This window comes from Centruroides vittatus, unplaced genomic scaffold, assembly GCF_030686945.1.
Source record: "Centruroides vittatus isolate TY-2023 unplaced genomic scaffold, ASM3068694v2 contig_549, whole genome shotgun sequence".
Taxonomy (NCBI): Eukaryota; Metazoa; Arthropoda; class Arachnida; order Scorpiones; family Buthidae; genus Centruroides; species Centruroides vittatus.
The window spans coordinates 5,191,312-5,207,929 of NW_027122325.1; the positions used below are offsets into that span (position 1 = coordinate 5,191,312).

Genomic DNA, 16,618 nt, shown 5'->3' on the forward strand with positions numbered 1-16,618 from the left:
TAAATATAATCATTAAATTAGTTTTGTTATTCTTGCAATTTGTTTGGCATTCCCAATTTAAATTGAGTAAATGTTATAAATCATTAAATTGTCATTTTTAATGATATTGATAACATATGATGGTATTAATGAAACTTTTGTGAATCCAGATCTATGATTATAATTAAAATCATTTTTACCTTTTTAAAATTTATATTATGAGAAGTCACCAGTATAAATTCTTTTTAAAATTCCTAGTCTCTTTTAGAGTACTATGTTTCACTTGTCAAGATTCATGAAAAGAACTGTATTGAACTTCATTCTGTTATCTTTATTGACAAAGTATCTTCCACAATTCACCTAAGATAATTTAGAATCTCAGTTAGATAGATTATTATTTTAAAAATATAACTTTAATAAAAACAAATTTTTCATTAATATAATTGTTTATAAAGTCAGATAGAAAAAATCAACTTTATAAACAATTATATCTTCTTCTTCCAATAAATTATTAACAATTGTAATTTGTGTTATAATTAATACATTTTAATTTATAGCATTAATGCACTATTTCTATGCAACTACTGAAGCTAAATAATTTAGCAAAATATAGGAAAAAATAGAAAAACTGAAAAAAACAATCATTACAGTTGTTTTCCAATCTCTGATTGCTCAGATAGCTTAAATTTTTGGAGTTAAAATGTTTATAGAAAGAGACTTCTAAAAAATGAGTTTAATGTAAATTTTATTTATTTTGTATATTAAGTTGTGATAAAAGCTATTAAAAATTATTTCATGCAATAAATTATTGAATTAAATTTGCAAGATCAGCATTTCTCTGTTTACATTCATCATATTGAGTTTATAATAGTGTGTAAATTCAATGCAGTACATGGAAAATAATAATGAATTCATTTTTAATGTTTCATATTTACCTTAAAAGTAATTTATTGATTTCTTTTAGTTTTTATATTGACTAAAAAATAAGATTACTTGTTTTTTTTAGTTTCAAAGATGGCAGTTATATTTATGCTAAAATATTTCACGGTTTGGCTTGGGCAAATGTCGACTCTCAGATCAAGTACGTATGAAAAATGCAACTACAAACTACTAGAAAGTGACATTCTAACCTTCTCCCAGTGTTTAAAGTCAGCGAATTTTGATTGCTACGGCATAGTTCATACAAACTTTTTAAAATCAAACAAAACATCTAAGGGAAACTGAAAATGCTCAAGCTGCAAGAAAATGCTAAAGAAATAAGATGGTTTTGGAAGAGAACTTAGTGGAAATAGATGAAAACAGCTCAGATGAGTCCAACAATTCCAATTTGAATGTAGAGAATGTGAAATGCTTAAATCTTTCGGTAGTCAAAGATGAAAAAACTGCTTACACTCCAGCGACACTCAACTTTACTGTACAAGAGAATTTTGACAAAATATTTAGAGAACTGGATACAATATACAAAGAAGTGGAAAACACTAATAAGACAAATAGTGAAATACAAAAGTCTATTGTTTTTCTTTTGGAAAGTTTCGAAAATTTAGTAACAAGAATTACCTTAGAAAATAATAATAGTACTTTTCGAGGAAATATTTCAGATTTGAACCAAGAAATTGCCAACATAAAATCAAAACTACTAATTTCTCAGGATAAAATAGAAAATTTGGAGCAAATACCACATAATTCTATGATAGAAATTGCAGGAGTACCTGAACTTCAAAAAGAAGACCTAATTGACATAACCAATAAAATAATCACACAAGTGGATAATTACTTCGATAACAATTCAATTATAAATGCCCACTGAGTTAATCAGGACAGAAAAATTCAAAATGTGACAAATAAACCAACACTCCCTATAATTGTAAAATTTACGAATGCCATTACAAAACAAAAAATTATATCATCAAGGATAAGAAACTGCACATTATGACAAATAATTGTGGTATAATGAATGAAGAACACAACATTTACATAAACGAACACTTGTATGACAATGTATTACGACAATCTTTTTTTGTAATACCAAATATCTGGTAGACTTTTGGAAAATTATAAAAAAACTGCCTTTTAATATAACTAAACAGAAGGATGACATTAAAATAAAATCATTACAAGTTAATGGAAATCTACTTGAAAATGATGAAATCATAACCAAATTTTTTGCAGAACATCTAAATAGCACATGGAACAAGGAATCTATGGTAAGAGTGAATCAATCCTTACAGTCAAATTTGTCTACGAGAACCCTAAATTCTTTTGTACTGAAGGTTACAACTGCAAATGAAGTCTATTATATAGGGTGGACCAAAAATCTTAGTATTTGAAAAGCCCACTGCTTCCGCACGGGTGCTGGTATCTGGTCGGGGAAGGTACCAGACACAAGAGTGGCCAATAGGGATTTAGTCTCATGGTGTCAGCACTCGTGCACATTGTGCTCCGGTGAATATCGAAACAATGATTCTGCGACCCAAGCTAGACGGAAATTTTGTTCTTATTACAATATATGGAACGCAAATCAAGCTCCAACAATTCAAACAATTAAGAATTTGGTGTGGAAGTTCGAGACGATGGGTTCAACATTAACGCAGCCACGATTTGGCCAACCCAGGACATCAAGAGAGCCAGAAAATATAGAGCATGTACGAGCGTCTGTTCAAGAGCAACCTCTCCTGTCCACTCGAAAGTGGTCTAGTGTCTTTAAATGTGCTCAGAACATCTCTAAATTGCATTCTACACAAGGACCTACATTTACACCCATACAAAATTCAAATTGTACAGGAATTGAAGCTTAGTGATCATGCTAAGAGACTGAAGTTTGCTGACAAAATGCTAGAGAGGTTTCTGAACTTTAATAACATCTTTTTCTCAGATGAGGCACACTTCCATTTGAATGGTAACATTAACAGACAAAATTGAAGATACTGGAGTGACAATAACCTGCAATTGAAGCCCCAAAAACCCTTACACTCATTGAAAGTGATTGTATGGACGGCATTATCAGTGAAAGGAATCATTGCTCCATACTTTCATGAAGATCAAAGAAGCCGTCCCGTTACTGTCAACACAGAGCGATATGTTGCGATGCTACAGAATTTTTTTCAGCGTTACATGACTTCTCAGGCTTCAACCAAAGAAGCTGGTTTCAACAAGACAGTGCAACATGTCACACCTCCAATGACTCTATAACAGCACTTCGTGAAATTTTTGGCCGAAAACTGATATCCAAAAGAGGTGACATTAACTGGCCACCCCGCAGCTCGGATTTGTCCCCAATGGACATTTTTCTTTGGGATATCTTAAAAGTAAAGTTGACATTAGCAACCCAGAGTTTATTGAAGAATTAAAAGAAAACATATGCAATGAAATACAAAACATTTCACCAACCACTTGTTGGGTGGTCATGGAAAATTTCCTGTCCAGGTTACAGGAGTAAAAATAAACAATGCTCACACTTATGTGATGTTATATTCAAAAAGTAAAACCTTAATTTGTATACTTTAAAATACAATAAACAGTTGTTGATTAACACAACATGTTTATTTTTTATGACCATTTGAAATGTTAAAGGACTTTTGGTCCACCCTGTACAATAATGAAACTTAAAAACCTGTACTCCAGACATAGATAACTTAAATATGGACATAATTAAAGCAATAGCAGATATCATCACTAATCCTCTATCTTTTCTGATAAACAAATCCTTCGAAACAGGAACCTTTCCAAAGAAATTAAATTATATGGTCATACCGATATACAAAAATAAAGGGTTTAAAAGCGACATAGAAAATTACCATCTGATTATCATCATCCCTGTGCTAGTAAAAATAGAGAGAATTTTCTATAAAAAACTTTGGAAATACATTGCCAAGCTAAACATGATATGCTGTCATCAATATGCTTACAGACAAAATTTCTGTATAATAGATGCCTTATTACATTTCAAACAGGAAGTTATGAACAATTTAGACAAATCTCATTCAGTAATAGCCTTGTTTCTAGACTTATCAATCCGGAGGTCTATGTTGTCAAAAGTTTTTGACAATATAGACCTCCGGATTCTCAAAAAAAAAATTTTTAATACTGGCTTAAGAGGAGTGCCTCTACAGTGGTTAATGTCGTATCTGTTAAACTGAAGATATCAAGTAAAAGTAAACAATGCATATTGAAAAATCTTCTCACCAAAAACCGGAATCCCCAAGGATCAATACTTGCACCATTACTCTTCAATATTTACTTAAATGGTCTATTTGAAGTGATACCAGAAGCGAAAGTAATAGCATATACAGATGATATTGCCCTAATACATTCCAACAACAACCTCTAAGCAGCACAATACGAATTAAATAACATCCTCTGCAAACTAACTGATTACATGAGTTCAAATATGTTAAAACTGAACAATAACAAAACAAAATAGCTCTACTTTGTAAATAAAAATAAAAACATTGACAAAGAACAACTTCAAATAATAATAAATGAAAAGAAGATAGAAAGAATTAACTGCATAAAATATCTTGGAGTTTTAATAGATGATAAACTCAAATACAACAGACATAGTGACAGTTTTTGTTAAATTTTCAATAAGTTTACTGGCATAATCAGAAAAATACAGGATTTCCTAAACATATGATATAAATGTTTTATTGTATTTATCTGTACAGAACCAAAAATTCAATACGGTACAACTATATGGGGAACTGTATAGACTATTGCTAGCTGTCTGCAAATACAACAAAATCATCTAATGAGAGCCATTTTCAAATTAAACTACTATGAATCAACTTCCTATTGTTATTGACAACAAAAAACTTTTTACTCAAAGCAAACTGTACTTCTCTCCTTTAAATTTATAAAGCTTAAAATGCATAACAGTTATCTCTAAACATTATTGAAAATCATTGCAGGAAGGATAACTAATGCCATCATCTAAAACATAACTTTTTGAAACCCTCAACAAAACTTTCAATTGGACAAACTGCCCCAGTCTTTCAAATGATAAAATACTGGAACTTGTTATTTAAAGACTTTCAAGAGATAACTAACAAGAAGAAATTCAACTTAAATATAAGAAAAAACCCCCTCAGCCAGATCTTTAAAGTAAAAACGTTTTAATTGAAAAACCAATGATTATGCAGATCAAAGACTTTTTCGTGCATACTTAAATTTAAAAAAAAAATGTAATTGACATACACCAAAAGAGAAGGGAAGTAAATTTCCAAAGGGATTTTGACTACAACAGATAAATTATGCTTTTCTATTTTAGTGCAGTGAAATTTTTTCTTAGCTATAACGTATTTGTATTTTTTTGCTGATTTTCAGATGATATTTGTTCCTCTGTTGTTTGTATTTTTGAGGCACTTGAAAAAGGCCAAATGGCCATAGTGTCTTTCCATTAAAGATTATTTGTGGAAACTATTTCTCATCTTTATAAATAATTGAAATAAATTAGTTATTATATTAATTTTACAATTTATTAATATTACCATAATTTCATGCTGATAATTTGCATTGGCATATACACCACAGAAAATTTTAAGAACAAAAATAACACCTTTGTATAGACCTTTTCATCATATACATTGCTCCTCTAGGGTGGCTATTGAAGACTATCTTTTTGCTTTATTTTTCAAACTCTAATTTAGAAATCCACTTGCCCTTGTATTTATTATCCATCCCTGTAATTCGATTTCAGATATTTTTTAACAATCCCAATTGTGTAAATGAAGTGTAAAAATAAATAAATGCAGTTTATCATTTTTATTTTATCACTAATTTCCTTTGTCCAGTTTTAGTAATAAAATAATCTAGGAAAAATTAAGCAGAAAATAATTTATTGTATTTACTCTTATTTAAGACAAGGTTTTTATTCATTTTTCACTACTTCAAACACTTATATGCATCAGCGTATAGGTTTCTGAAGTAGTGAAGAATGTTCTGCGGCCTTAAAAAATTTATTAATTGCAAAAATGCCCGGGCCTAGGTCATCCTATAAACGTGAGCAAAGGATTCTTTGTGTTTTTGCAATAATTTTTGTGAACCATGTATTCACATTTTTTATCAGATGCTCACCCTCTGGTGTTTAAAAATAAGTGTTTTATCTAGGTCATTTGAATCGTTCTTGTGTATTGTCAGGAGTAAAGATGAATAACAATAGAAAAAGCAAAGGTTTTGAATTGAATTCCAAATTGAAATTCCAAAATCACACAGGAGCTTGATATAAGTTTTAATCCATTGTCACGTGAAAACAGATGATTATTTGGAAATCAGAATTTGAAGAAACTCATAAGTGTAATCAACAAAGAGTGGATTCAACTGTTAAGAATTGGCAGAAAAGGTTTCCGATTGACCAGCTTTACGTGAACAAATTATGTTGTCGCTTTTACAAGATTTTTCCTTAAAGTTTATAATGCCAGTAATTTTTGTGGGACAATATGTGCATTTACTTGCATTTGATATTTTATTTGTGATTAAGTGAAATAAAATTAGAATCGTATTAATAAATCTAATTTTCTTTATTTTGATCTTTAAAGTCACATCTTGTCCTATATGTGAGTAAATACAGTATTATCAATATTAAAATTATTTTCTGTTTAATTTTGTTCAAACTGTTGTAACCTTTAAACATGATTTTTTTTCCTGAGTTTTACTTGTTTTAATATTTTTAAAATTTTGTTATATATTATCAATTATTTTTAGAATTTTGTCACAAGTCATCAATTTTAATATTTGTTCAAGCCATTAATGTTCTTTTATTTTAACTTAAGTTTGAAATTTAAAATTGGCATATAACTTTCATTCTCTTTCAAATTATTTTTCAAACACAGATAACTCATGGATTATCTGCATAAAATTACACTATATAACATTTTTGGGATTATGCAATTTTTCAGAGAAAATATTGATGTAAATGTATAAAAGTGGTACTGTGTCTTTTTTATAAATTATGAATCCTTGAAATTATGTTATTTTTCAGGTTACTGCTAGTGTTCTTCGTAATCTGTCTTGGAGAGCTGATGCCGATAGCAAGAAAGCTTTGAGATCTGTGGGAGTTGTTACTACTCTAATTAAAGCAGCTATGGAAGCTACAAAAGAATCCACATTAAAAAGTATATTATCAGCACTTTGGAATCTTTCAGCACATTGCAGTAACAATAAAGCTGATATCTGTGCAGTAGATGGAGCTTTAGCATTTCTTGTTGGTACACTCGTTTATAAAAGTCCATCAAAAACACATTCTGTAATTGAAAATGGTGGTGGAATTTTAAGAAATATTTCTAGTCATATAGCTCTATGTGAAGAATATAGAGCAGTTTTACGTAAGCACAGATGTTTACAGACTCTTTTAGAGCATTTAAAGTCACCAAGTTTGACAATTGTCAGTAATGCTTGTGGAACTCTGTGGAATCTGTCTGCCCGCTGTGTTCAGGATCAACGTATTCTATGGGAATTAGGAGCTGTAAATATGTTAAGACGGTTAATACATTCACGACATAAAATGATTGCTATGGGTAGTTCTGCAGCCTTAAAAAATTTATTAACTGCAAAAATACCTGGAACAACTTACTGTTTTAATAGTATGTATGAATCAGGACATTTTGGTATTAATACACCATCTCTTTTAGTACGTAAGCAGAGAGCTTTAGAAGCAGAAATTGATCATAATTTATCTGAAACGTATGATAATATTGATAGTCCAAAAAATAGTCCCACTCATAATGCAAATCTAGAAAACAGATTTGCCTTTCATAGTATTCAGCAACCAAGATATACAGTTTCTTTACCTGGTTGTATCTATGACAATGGTCAAGTTAGATCACAAGAAGTTACCCGTTCTATTAGTCATGATAGTTTAGGAAGTACACATTCTGAACCTCTCTATCCCCATCTACAAAGTGGTGCTTTTAGACTTATTTCAAGAAATGCAAAATTTGTTTCACCAGATCATAGACATTATTCTGTAAAAATAGCAGAATGGAAAAATTTTCAGCTGTCATCTTTTAAAGATAATTATTTGCCCTTTATAAAGTGTTCAGTTTTGCCAAATCAGAGTTTACATAGTAGTATAAATGATGGAAATTCAATTAATTCTGAATTTTTAGAAAAGGAAAGTGAAGGTATGAGTTCTTTGAATGAGTCTAAATTTATAAATATTGATTCCATAAATAATTCAATTGAAGAAAGAATTAAATTAGATTCAAATGAAATGAATAGTCTAGAAGGTGAAGTAGAAACTTCTGATGATGATTCAGATAAAAATGAACAAAAAAATTTAAATAATTCTACATTAGAAGTATCTACTTATAAAAAACAAGCAAATCATTTAAGTAAATTAGCTACAATTGCACAAAAAATTGATTTTTTCAATATTGAAGATCATGATACTCATGAACAACCTATTGATTATAGTTTAAAATATAGAGAAGAAAATGTAGCCTTAATTTCTGATATTGAAGAAAAGTGTCCACATCCTAAAATTGATAATTTTATGTTAAAAAATAATCCATTATGTTCTTATAAAGAATCTTCAACTTCAGTTGTTAAAAATGATAATAACTGGAATAATAATGAAATCTGTGTAACATTGTCAGAAAATGTCACAAGTGAAAGTTGTATTAGAGATGTAACTGATAAAAGGCCATTTTCAGAAACTGATTTTGATAATCCTGATCAACCAACTGATTTCAGTCAAAAATATACTGAACACATTGATCCATTAGAATTATATCCATCTCAGACACAACATAAAAAAGAAAGTTCCAAGCTATTCAATTGTTCTAATACAGAAATTACTTATGATAAATCTGAATCTAAACATTATACAAATGATGATACAGTTAAAATTTATTGTACAGAAGATACACCATTAAATTTCTCAACAGCATCATCTCTAACTGATCTCCAAGATATACATTTATCTGCTTCCTCAGATACTTGTTTATGTCTAAAAAGCAAAGACAAACTGTCTGTCAATGCTGAAAGAGAAGCAATTTCTTCTTCTGATTCAAAAGGAACTATGCCTTTTGTTTTGGAAACAACTTGTAGAAATTCTATGCTGATTGAGCCAACTTCATATTGTGAAAAGAAAAATATTGAAAAATCCAATTCTGATTCTAAGAAAGACGTATGCACTGTTGAAAAAGAAGGTGAGTTTTTTAAAGAAAAAATAATTGTTAATTACTGTTAAAAGTTAAAAATTATTGTTCTCTATTTATTTATCATACAGCGGAACCTCTATATTTGTCATTAATTTTTCTTGAAAATTTGTTAGATCCTTACGAATTTTCCATATTCGTAAGGATCTAACGAATATGGAAAATGACAAATATAGAAACAATTTTTTTCATAATAAATAACAGATATTCAATTAATCTGTTCTCATCCTAAAAAAAAAGATACAAGAATCAAAATTTTGTTGTTTGTAAAACTTTATTGTACTAAATAAATACAGTATAGTAGTAGAAGGGGAAGAAGCATAAGGTTATTATTGTTTAGAAGAAGACATACCATCAATTAAAACATTAGATAATTCCAATTATGATCTCGGCATATTAAATTCTTTGGCTAAGTTAGAAACACTAGAGTGGTTTTAGCCAAAGTTTTCATCTCTAAAACGTAAACGTTAAGCACTGCCATCTTGTAAGCTTAGAAGTTTGACAATGGCATTTGGAATGTCGAGCATTATTCCAATGACGTTTCAAACGCCATTGTCAAACTTCTAGGCTTACAAGAAGGCGGCACTCAACATTCACATTTTAGAGATGAAAACTCGGCTGCAACCTCTGTACTTTGTCCATTTTCAGCTTAGCAATAATTTTTTAAAATCTCTATTGTTGTTCTAACAGCTTTCCTTTTTTGCTGTTTTTCTTCAGTGCACTTTGTTGGAGTCATTGGAACTTGATTATTTTCAAAAACTATTTTCAACGCAAGAAACCAAGAACACACTCAACAACCGCACAAAGTAGACTGATTAACTAAGCTAGTGACATAGTGTTGCCAACTCAAAATTCAAATTTTTAACTAGACATTTTAATAAAAATATTCAAATCATTTTGTTTCCATTAAAAATTGTTTGATTTTTTTATAGCTAGATTGTTCATAAATCCACTAAATCTAGCAAAAAGTTAGCTAAATTGGCAACACTAAGCTAACATGGCTAGCTGATCGGTGCGGACGTGCAATTGTAGTGTCACTGCCAGTATTGGGAATGATGACAAATACAGAATATACTGACAAATATGAGGGGAACAAAGTCATCAAAATGTGACGAATATTAAATATTACCAATATAGAAGTTCCACTGTATTATGTTTTGTATACAATTAAAAGTACAGGTAGGCCTCCAACAAAGCGGTAGATACGTTCCTTGAAAATACTGCGTTATGGGAAATTGCATTATAGGAGACACCAACTTAATACAAAAACTGGGATTCGGTTCTAAAAAGAGAAAAACTGCCTTTTATGGTATAACATTTTCATCATTTTTTAAATTTATGTACATAAAAAGCTTAAATAAAATTCAACATAATATAAAAACTAAAAAGATCATGATTTCAAGTCAAAATCAAAAAGAAACATAATGTTATGCTCAAATTCAGTCCTCATCGTCACTTATTATAGTTGTTCGAGAATGTTTGACTGGACTTATTTCAAGATCTGAGCTTGTTTCAACAAGTTCCACTGCATTTATGTGATCCGTTGCGATTTTTCTCTTATGTGAAAGATAATTCATTTCTAAATACTCTAAACCGCGTTGTAAAAGTACCGCGTTGTCAGAAAATTTCCGCATTTTTCCAACTGTGTTGGAGCGAAAACGCGTTGTAAAGGTACCGCATTGTAGGAAGCCTACCTGTAGTTAGAAATCATTTTAATGCCAAACAGAATTTATAACTTTTATATTATAATTCTAAATAATAATAATCAGTTACAAAACTAGATAATTACATTTTCTTGCTTTCAATGTTTTTTTCTGTTTAAAATAGAATTTTGTTATTTGTAATGTATTGTTTAATATGTATAGTTAAGTTTTCCTATATTCTAAAGTTTAGTTTAAATTTTCCTAAGTAAATTTATTTCATTTCTTTTTTTAGAATTTTATTATCCCAATGATGGTTTAAAACACAAAGTATTTAAATTATCTGTGTTCATTATTTCTTTTCTTTTATTTATGCATAATTAACAGTAGAAAATAGATAAGCATTTATGATAACATTTATTTTTCAGCAATAGCACTGTTTTTTATACACTCAAACCTGTTTTTGTGCATTTTTTTTTATTTGTGCGAATTTTTTGTGTGCAGTATATGAAAATTTCAATCAAATTGGAACATAATTGACTTCTCTAAAATTTTTTAAAACTCTATTGGATGTTTTCTAAGACATCAGCAGGTTTTTTCATTTTTTATTCAGTAAAATTTTTTCTCATACTTTTTTCGGACCCCTCCTATTTTAATAGCATAAAAATCAGAAATATTGTGTTATATTTGAACAGATGCTGTAAGTTAGCTTCCCTCCAGCTTTAGACTGCAGGTGTGAAATTTCATGTCTTGTTAAATGAAATAACACTTCCTGCAGCTATATTTATCAAATACAATCATTTTTTAAGGATTATTTTTAACTTTTTAATGTTAGATTGGTATTTAAGTGGAAATAATTAATATAAAAAATAAAATTCTTAGAGGATTTTTTTCCCCCATTAGGGATTGCAGAAAAAGGCCCAAGGAGTTAACACACAAAATATAGAGATATTGTTTTATATTAATAAATAACATATTTTATTTTTACTTTATTATGTAATAAATTAAAAATAAGACACAGATTATAGTGGAATTGATGAAATTCTGAATGATCAGATTAAGGAATAAGTTTTCATATAAGTTCTTTTCCTACCTAATGTGAAAAGCCAAGGGCAAGGGGGGTTTCCTATAGACTGCTTATTCGGCAATGGGTTGGTAAGACCCGCTCACTTTGTCAGTGGATGGCTTTTGTAGATTATCAAAGACAAGGAAATCGAGAGATTTCTGTTTCCTGTCAGGATCTGACACTAGTTAGGATAGAGTTAAACATATCCTAACTTGCAATTATTCGTATCTATTCGGTTCATAGAGTTAAAAAATGAGAGCTATTAGTTAAGTGGGGAGGATCATGGGTAAGTCGATGAGGTGTCAGCTGTTCCCAAAATAAAGAGACCAGCTTCAACTCAACAAATTTACTCTAAACTATAATAAAGATTACAGAGGACGAACATAATAAAGTCACATAACCTTAACATTAGTTCCATGTATCATAGATTTGAGACGGACAATTATAGCGAATAGCTATTTCCTTAAGAACTAAATCTAACTTATATTCTAAGTCAACTGAGAGAGAGCGTTTACAATTCTAGGTAATATACATCGGAGAGAGTGATGATGCCTCGTGATCCTGTTTATTCAATGTTGGTAAAATGATTGTGGATCTAGTTAATGTATTGTCGGTTTCTCGTCAGATTGCATTGGGAAGAAGACAAGGTTGGACGGACGGAAGCAGGCCTATCACTTCATGGCGAATGTCTGCCTAGATTATGACAGGACAGATCTGGGAGAGGTTGTTCCCAATGGACACTTCCAGTGGATGATCACCCCAAAGTTTGAGTGCTTCGTTGTTATATCATTTTTAGGCCTGGGAAAACGATCAGGTGATTGGATGTTTTTGGAGACAAAGTTGCAGTGTTGGGTCATAGGTGGGCTGGTGATGACTGTAAGATGTCATCTAAACAGGGCAGATAGTGTAATATTTGGTTTGTGAAATGTTAGATTCATCCTGTTTACTAGTTCTAAGGTTGACAGTTCCCTCTTTTAACAATAGATTGTTTTAATTTCTTTGTGTTTTTTTGATGAGAAGGATGACATTCAATCCTTTTTTTGTATGTTTTCTTAACAATTGCGATTGAGAAATTGGTTAAATTCTCCTTAAATTAAAGAAAAGTCAGGTCCTTGATCTCACACTAAGTTAATGTCTCAGAAAGATTAACTTTTTCTGTATGTGAAAATTATAAATTCATTATGCAAATTAGAATGAAAGATAAGTTATATAAAAACAATTTTTAAAACATTATGTAAAGTACAAAAGATACAAATAATCTAAGCATGACATAAAAAATTTAATATTTATTTTATAAATGTAAATGTTTTTTCTGGTGACTTTAATACAAATTTAAAAAAATAAATTAAACTTTTATCTTGTTAAGATACTTTTGCATAAATCTTATAATTTATACATTTGTTTTTGCTGATTTTTATTTATTTTTATAATACTGTGTAATTATTTTTTAAAAAATTTGATAATTTGTTATAAAATAAAATACTACTCAAGACAAATGATAATAAAATAGCTGAGGCTTTTACAGAAATTGTTCTTGAATTTCTTTTGTGTTTGAGAGATCTATTAGTTGCAACAACATGTTGTAGATTAAAAAGAGAGATGCTACATTTCCTCAGTTCTCAATTCTTATTCATTTTTACCTGTTTAAACTAGTATGATGCATTGATTCTAGACACATCTCATTTGCAGTTTATAAGAACAATTAACAGTCACTGAAAATAGGTTGTGGTGTATTTTATACCAATTATAAACATTTATTTATAATACTGAATAATCACATCAGTTTAAATCACTTCTGGTGGTAGAGTTTAATTTAAACTCTTTTTTAATGTTTAAAATGTCTTTGAGATATTATGATGCAGCAAGCATTATAAGAAAAGTTATATTAAATGCAGGAGGACATGGAAATAGTAGCCCCTCATTATATTGCAGATTTGGATATATCACGCTTTTGTTTGTCCCCAAATTTTAAAAGTACTTAAGTCAATAATTTTTAAAATGTCAATTGTCATTGAATTTGTAGTGCTCCGCTACTCAATTGTATGTATATTGTTCTGATTGTTTATGTATGTATGTACAGGGGTTGGACAAAAATATGGAAACTCCTCATGAAATGCACAGTTGAACGTAAATGTTGATTCTAGCCAAGCCTCTAGGTGGCACTATTGTGTTTGACTATTAATGACACCTGTGCAATCTCCTCAATACATTGCACATGTCAGTCATTGTTAGAACTGTGTTCTGTGTAGGTGGGAGTGCACAATGTCAGAGCTAAGTGAATTCGAACGTGGGCAAATTGTTGGTGCTCGTATGGTGGATGCTTCCATAACCAAGGTGGCCGAAATGTTTGGTGTGTCAAGAGGCACCGTATCAAAGATTTATACTGCATACAGAACATGTGGAAAAACATCATCCGCTAAGTCACAACGTGGATGAAAGTGTGTGTTGAGTGATCGTGACAGACAGTCATTGAAGAGGATTGTGACAAAAAATAAGAAGACTACAGCTGCAAAAGTCACTGCCGAACTGAATATGGAGCTCACAAATCCTGTCAGCACCAAAACAGTTTGAAGGAAGCTCCATAAGCAGGGAATTTCAGGGCGAGCTGCAATTCCAAAACCATTAATCAGTAATGCAAATGCCCAGAAGAGGAAAATGTGGTGCCGAAGCCATAAAACCTGGACTATGGAACAATGGAAAAGAGTCATTTGGTCGGATGAGTCTTGTTTTACATTGTTTCCAACCTGTGGCCAAGTTTACGTCTAGCGAACGCTGTCCCAAGCTTACGATACAGACTGCTTGCTGCCAAGAGTGAAACATGGCAGGGGTTCGGTTATGATTTGGAGAGCCATATCATGGTATTTCATGGGCCCCATGATTACTCTGCAAGGTCACATTACTGCCAAAGATTATGTAACCATTTTGATGGAGATTGTGTCCATCCCATGGTACAATGTTTGTTCCCCAATGGTGATGCTGTGTTCCAAGACGACAGGGCGCCTGTTCACACAGCTCACATCGTCCAAGAGTAATTTTGTGAGCACGAGGGTGATTTATCGCATCTCCTCTGGCCACCACAGTCACCAGACATCAATATTATTGAGCCTTTGTGGTCTACTTTGGAGAGACAGGTGCGTGATCACTATCCACCTCCATCATCGTTACCTGAACTTGTCACTATTTTGCAGGATGAATGGTACAAGATTCCTTTGAAAACCATACAGGACCTGTATTTATCCATTCCAAGAAGACTGCAGGCTGTTTTGAATGCCAACGGTTTTCCTACACCATATTAGTGCTTAGTAATAGGTTTCTTTTTGGTGTTTCCATATTTTTGTCCAACCCCTGTATATATTTGTGTATCTATGTATTGCATTATTTTTTTATTCCTTTTTGTTGTATCGGGTTTTCCTTTTAAATTGTTACATGCGGCCTTCCATTGCTCCATACCACCTTCTCCTTGGGCAGTGCTGCCACCTGCTTCTGGTGAAACTACTCCGATGGCACCTTCATTTTGCCCTAGATTACCCTAAATTGAGAGAACTCTCTGATCTCGAACTGAAGCTCAGATTAAAAAGAAATAAGACTAACAATTCTATGATGCAGATCCCTGTACTATTATTGTGCGTGAAATAATAATTGGAACAATTCTTAATTCATTGTTTTTAAAAGTCTTAATAACTAAAATGTCTTAAGATTTTTAGGTATTATCAGAAGTATTAATTTACATTTGATATGGAGATAATTGATGTTTTAATTTGGTAATTCCAATTTGACAAACAAGAAAAATCTCACCTGGTCTTTAAGTAATTATAAAATATATTCACAAGTCTGATGAATGCAATTATTTAAACTTAATTTTAATTACACAGCACACATTAAAAGTGAATTATCTTAGCTGAAGATAGAAAATTAAATAAACCATTCACATGATTTCAAACATACTTTAATACGTAAATGATTAGTTTTAAAAATTCATTTATTTACATATACAGTGGTGCCTCGTATAACGTACTCCTCGAATAATGGACGCCGTGAACAATGGACTTTCTGTTTGGCCGTTACATGACTCAAGCAACAGACTGGCTGCGAACAACGGACTTTCCATTCGGCAGATACGTGAGGCAAACAACGGACTTTCTGTGAACAAGTGCAAATGATGTTTCCACTCTTTTGCCGTTGCTCATGACAATCTGCTATTTTTAGATGTTTTTCCCTTCTTGGCTTCCCAGAATACAGATATTTTGGAGGTATTTTGGGAGCCTTTGAAAACAGTTGCTTTTTGGCTGCAGAAGAGTAAGCTGTTTTTTTCCCCTTCTTCTTCTTTGTCCAACCTGCCTGTCCATTAGAAGTCTAACCAAAACGCCTGGGTGGCCCAGGTTGTCTTCAAGGAATAGATTCTGGAAACCTTTGCTCTTGCTGTAAAGAAATACCTGCTGGACAAAAAGCTGCTGCTCAAAGCCCTACTGTGATACTGGACAATGCCCCCTGGTCACCCAAAAGACCTGGAGGAGATCCTGGAAGAAAGCTATCCTTTCATAAAGGTGCATTATCTGCCAGCAAACACCACTGCCATCCTTCAGCCAATGGATCAGCAATCATTGTCAACTTCAAAAAACTGTACACCAGAGCTCTCTTCATGAAGGTGTTTGAAGAATGTCAGCTTTGTGGAAACATGACTGTCCAAAAGTTCTGGAAAGAGAAGTTTGATGTTCTTGTGGCAATCAGACTCATCCAGAAGGCCTGGGAAGAAGTCATGCAGAAGTCATGCCCTCAAT

At 31.4% G+C, this 16,618-nt stretch overlaps 1 protein-coding gene across 1 annotated transcript in view; it reads left to right on the plus strand.

The window, feature by feature from the left end:
* Positions 1–16,618, plus strand: part of LOC136978732 (adenomatous polyposis coli protein-like) — a 99,455-nt gene that overhangs the window by 59,624 nt on the left and 23,213 nt on the right. Inside the window, exon 9 of the mRNA XM_067274526.1 lies at positions 6,956–9,125. Within this exon, the coding sequence (XP_067130627.1) occupies positions 6,956–9,125 (2,170 nt within the window). The remainder of the gene's footprint in view (positions 1–6,955; positions 9,126–16,618) is intronic.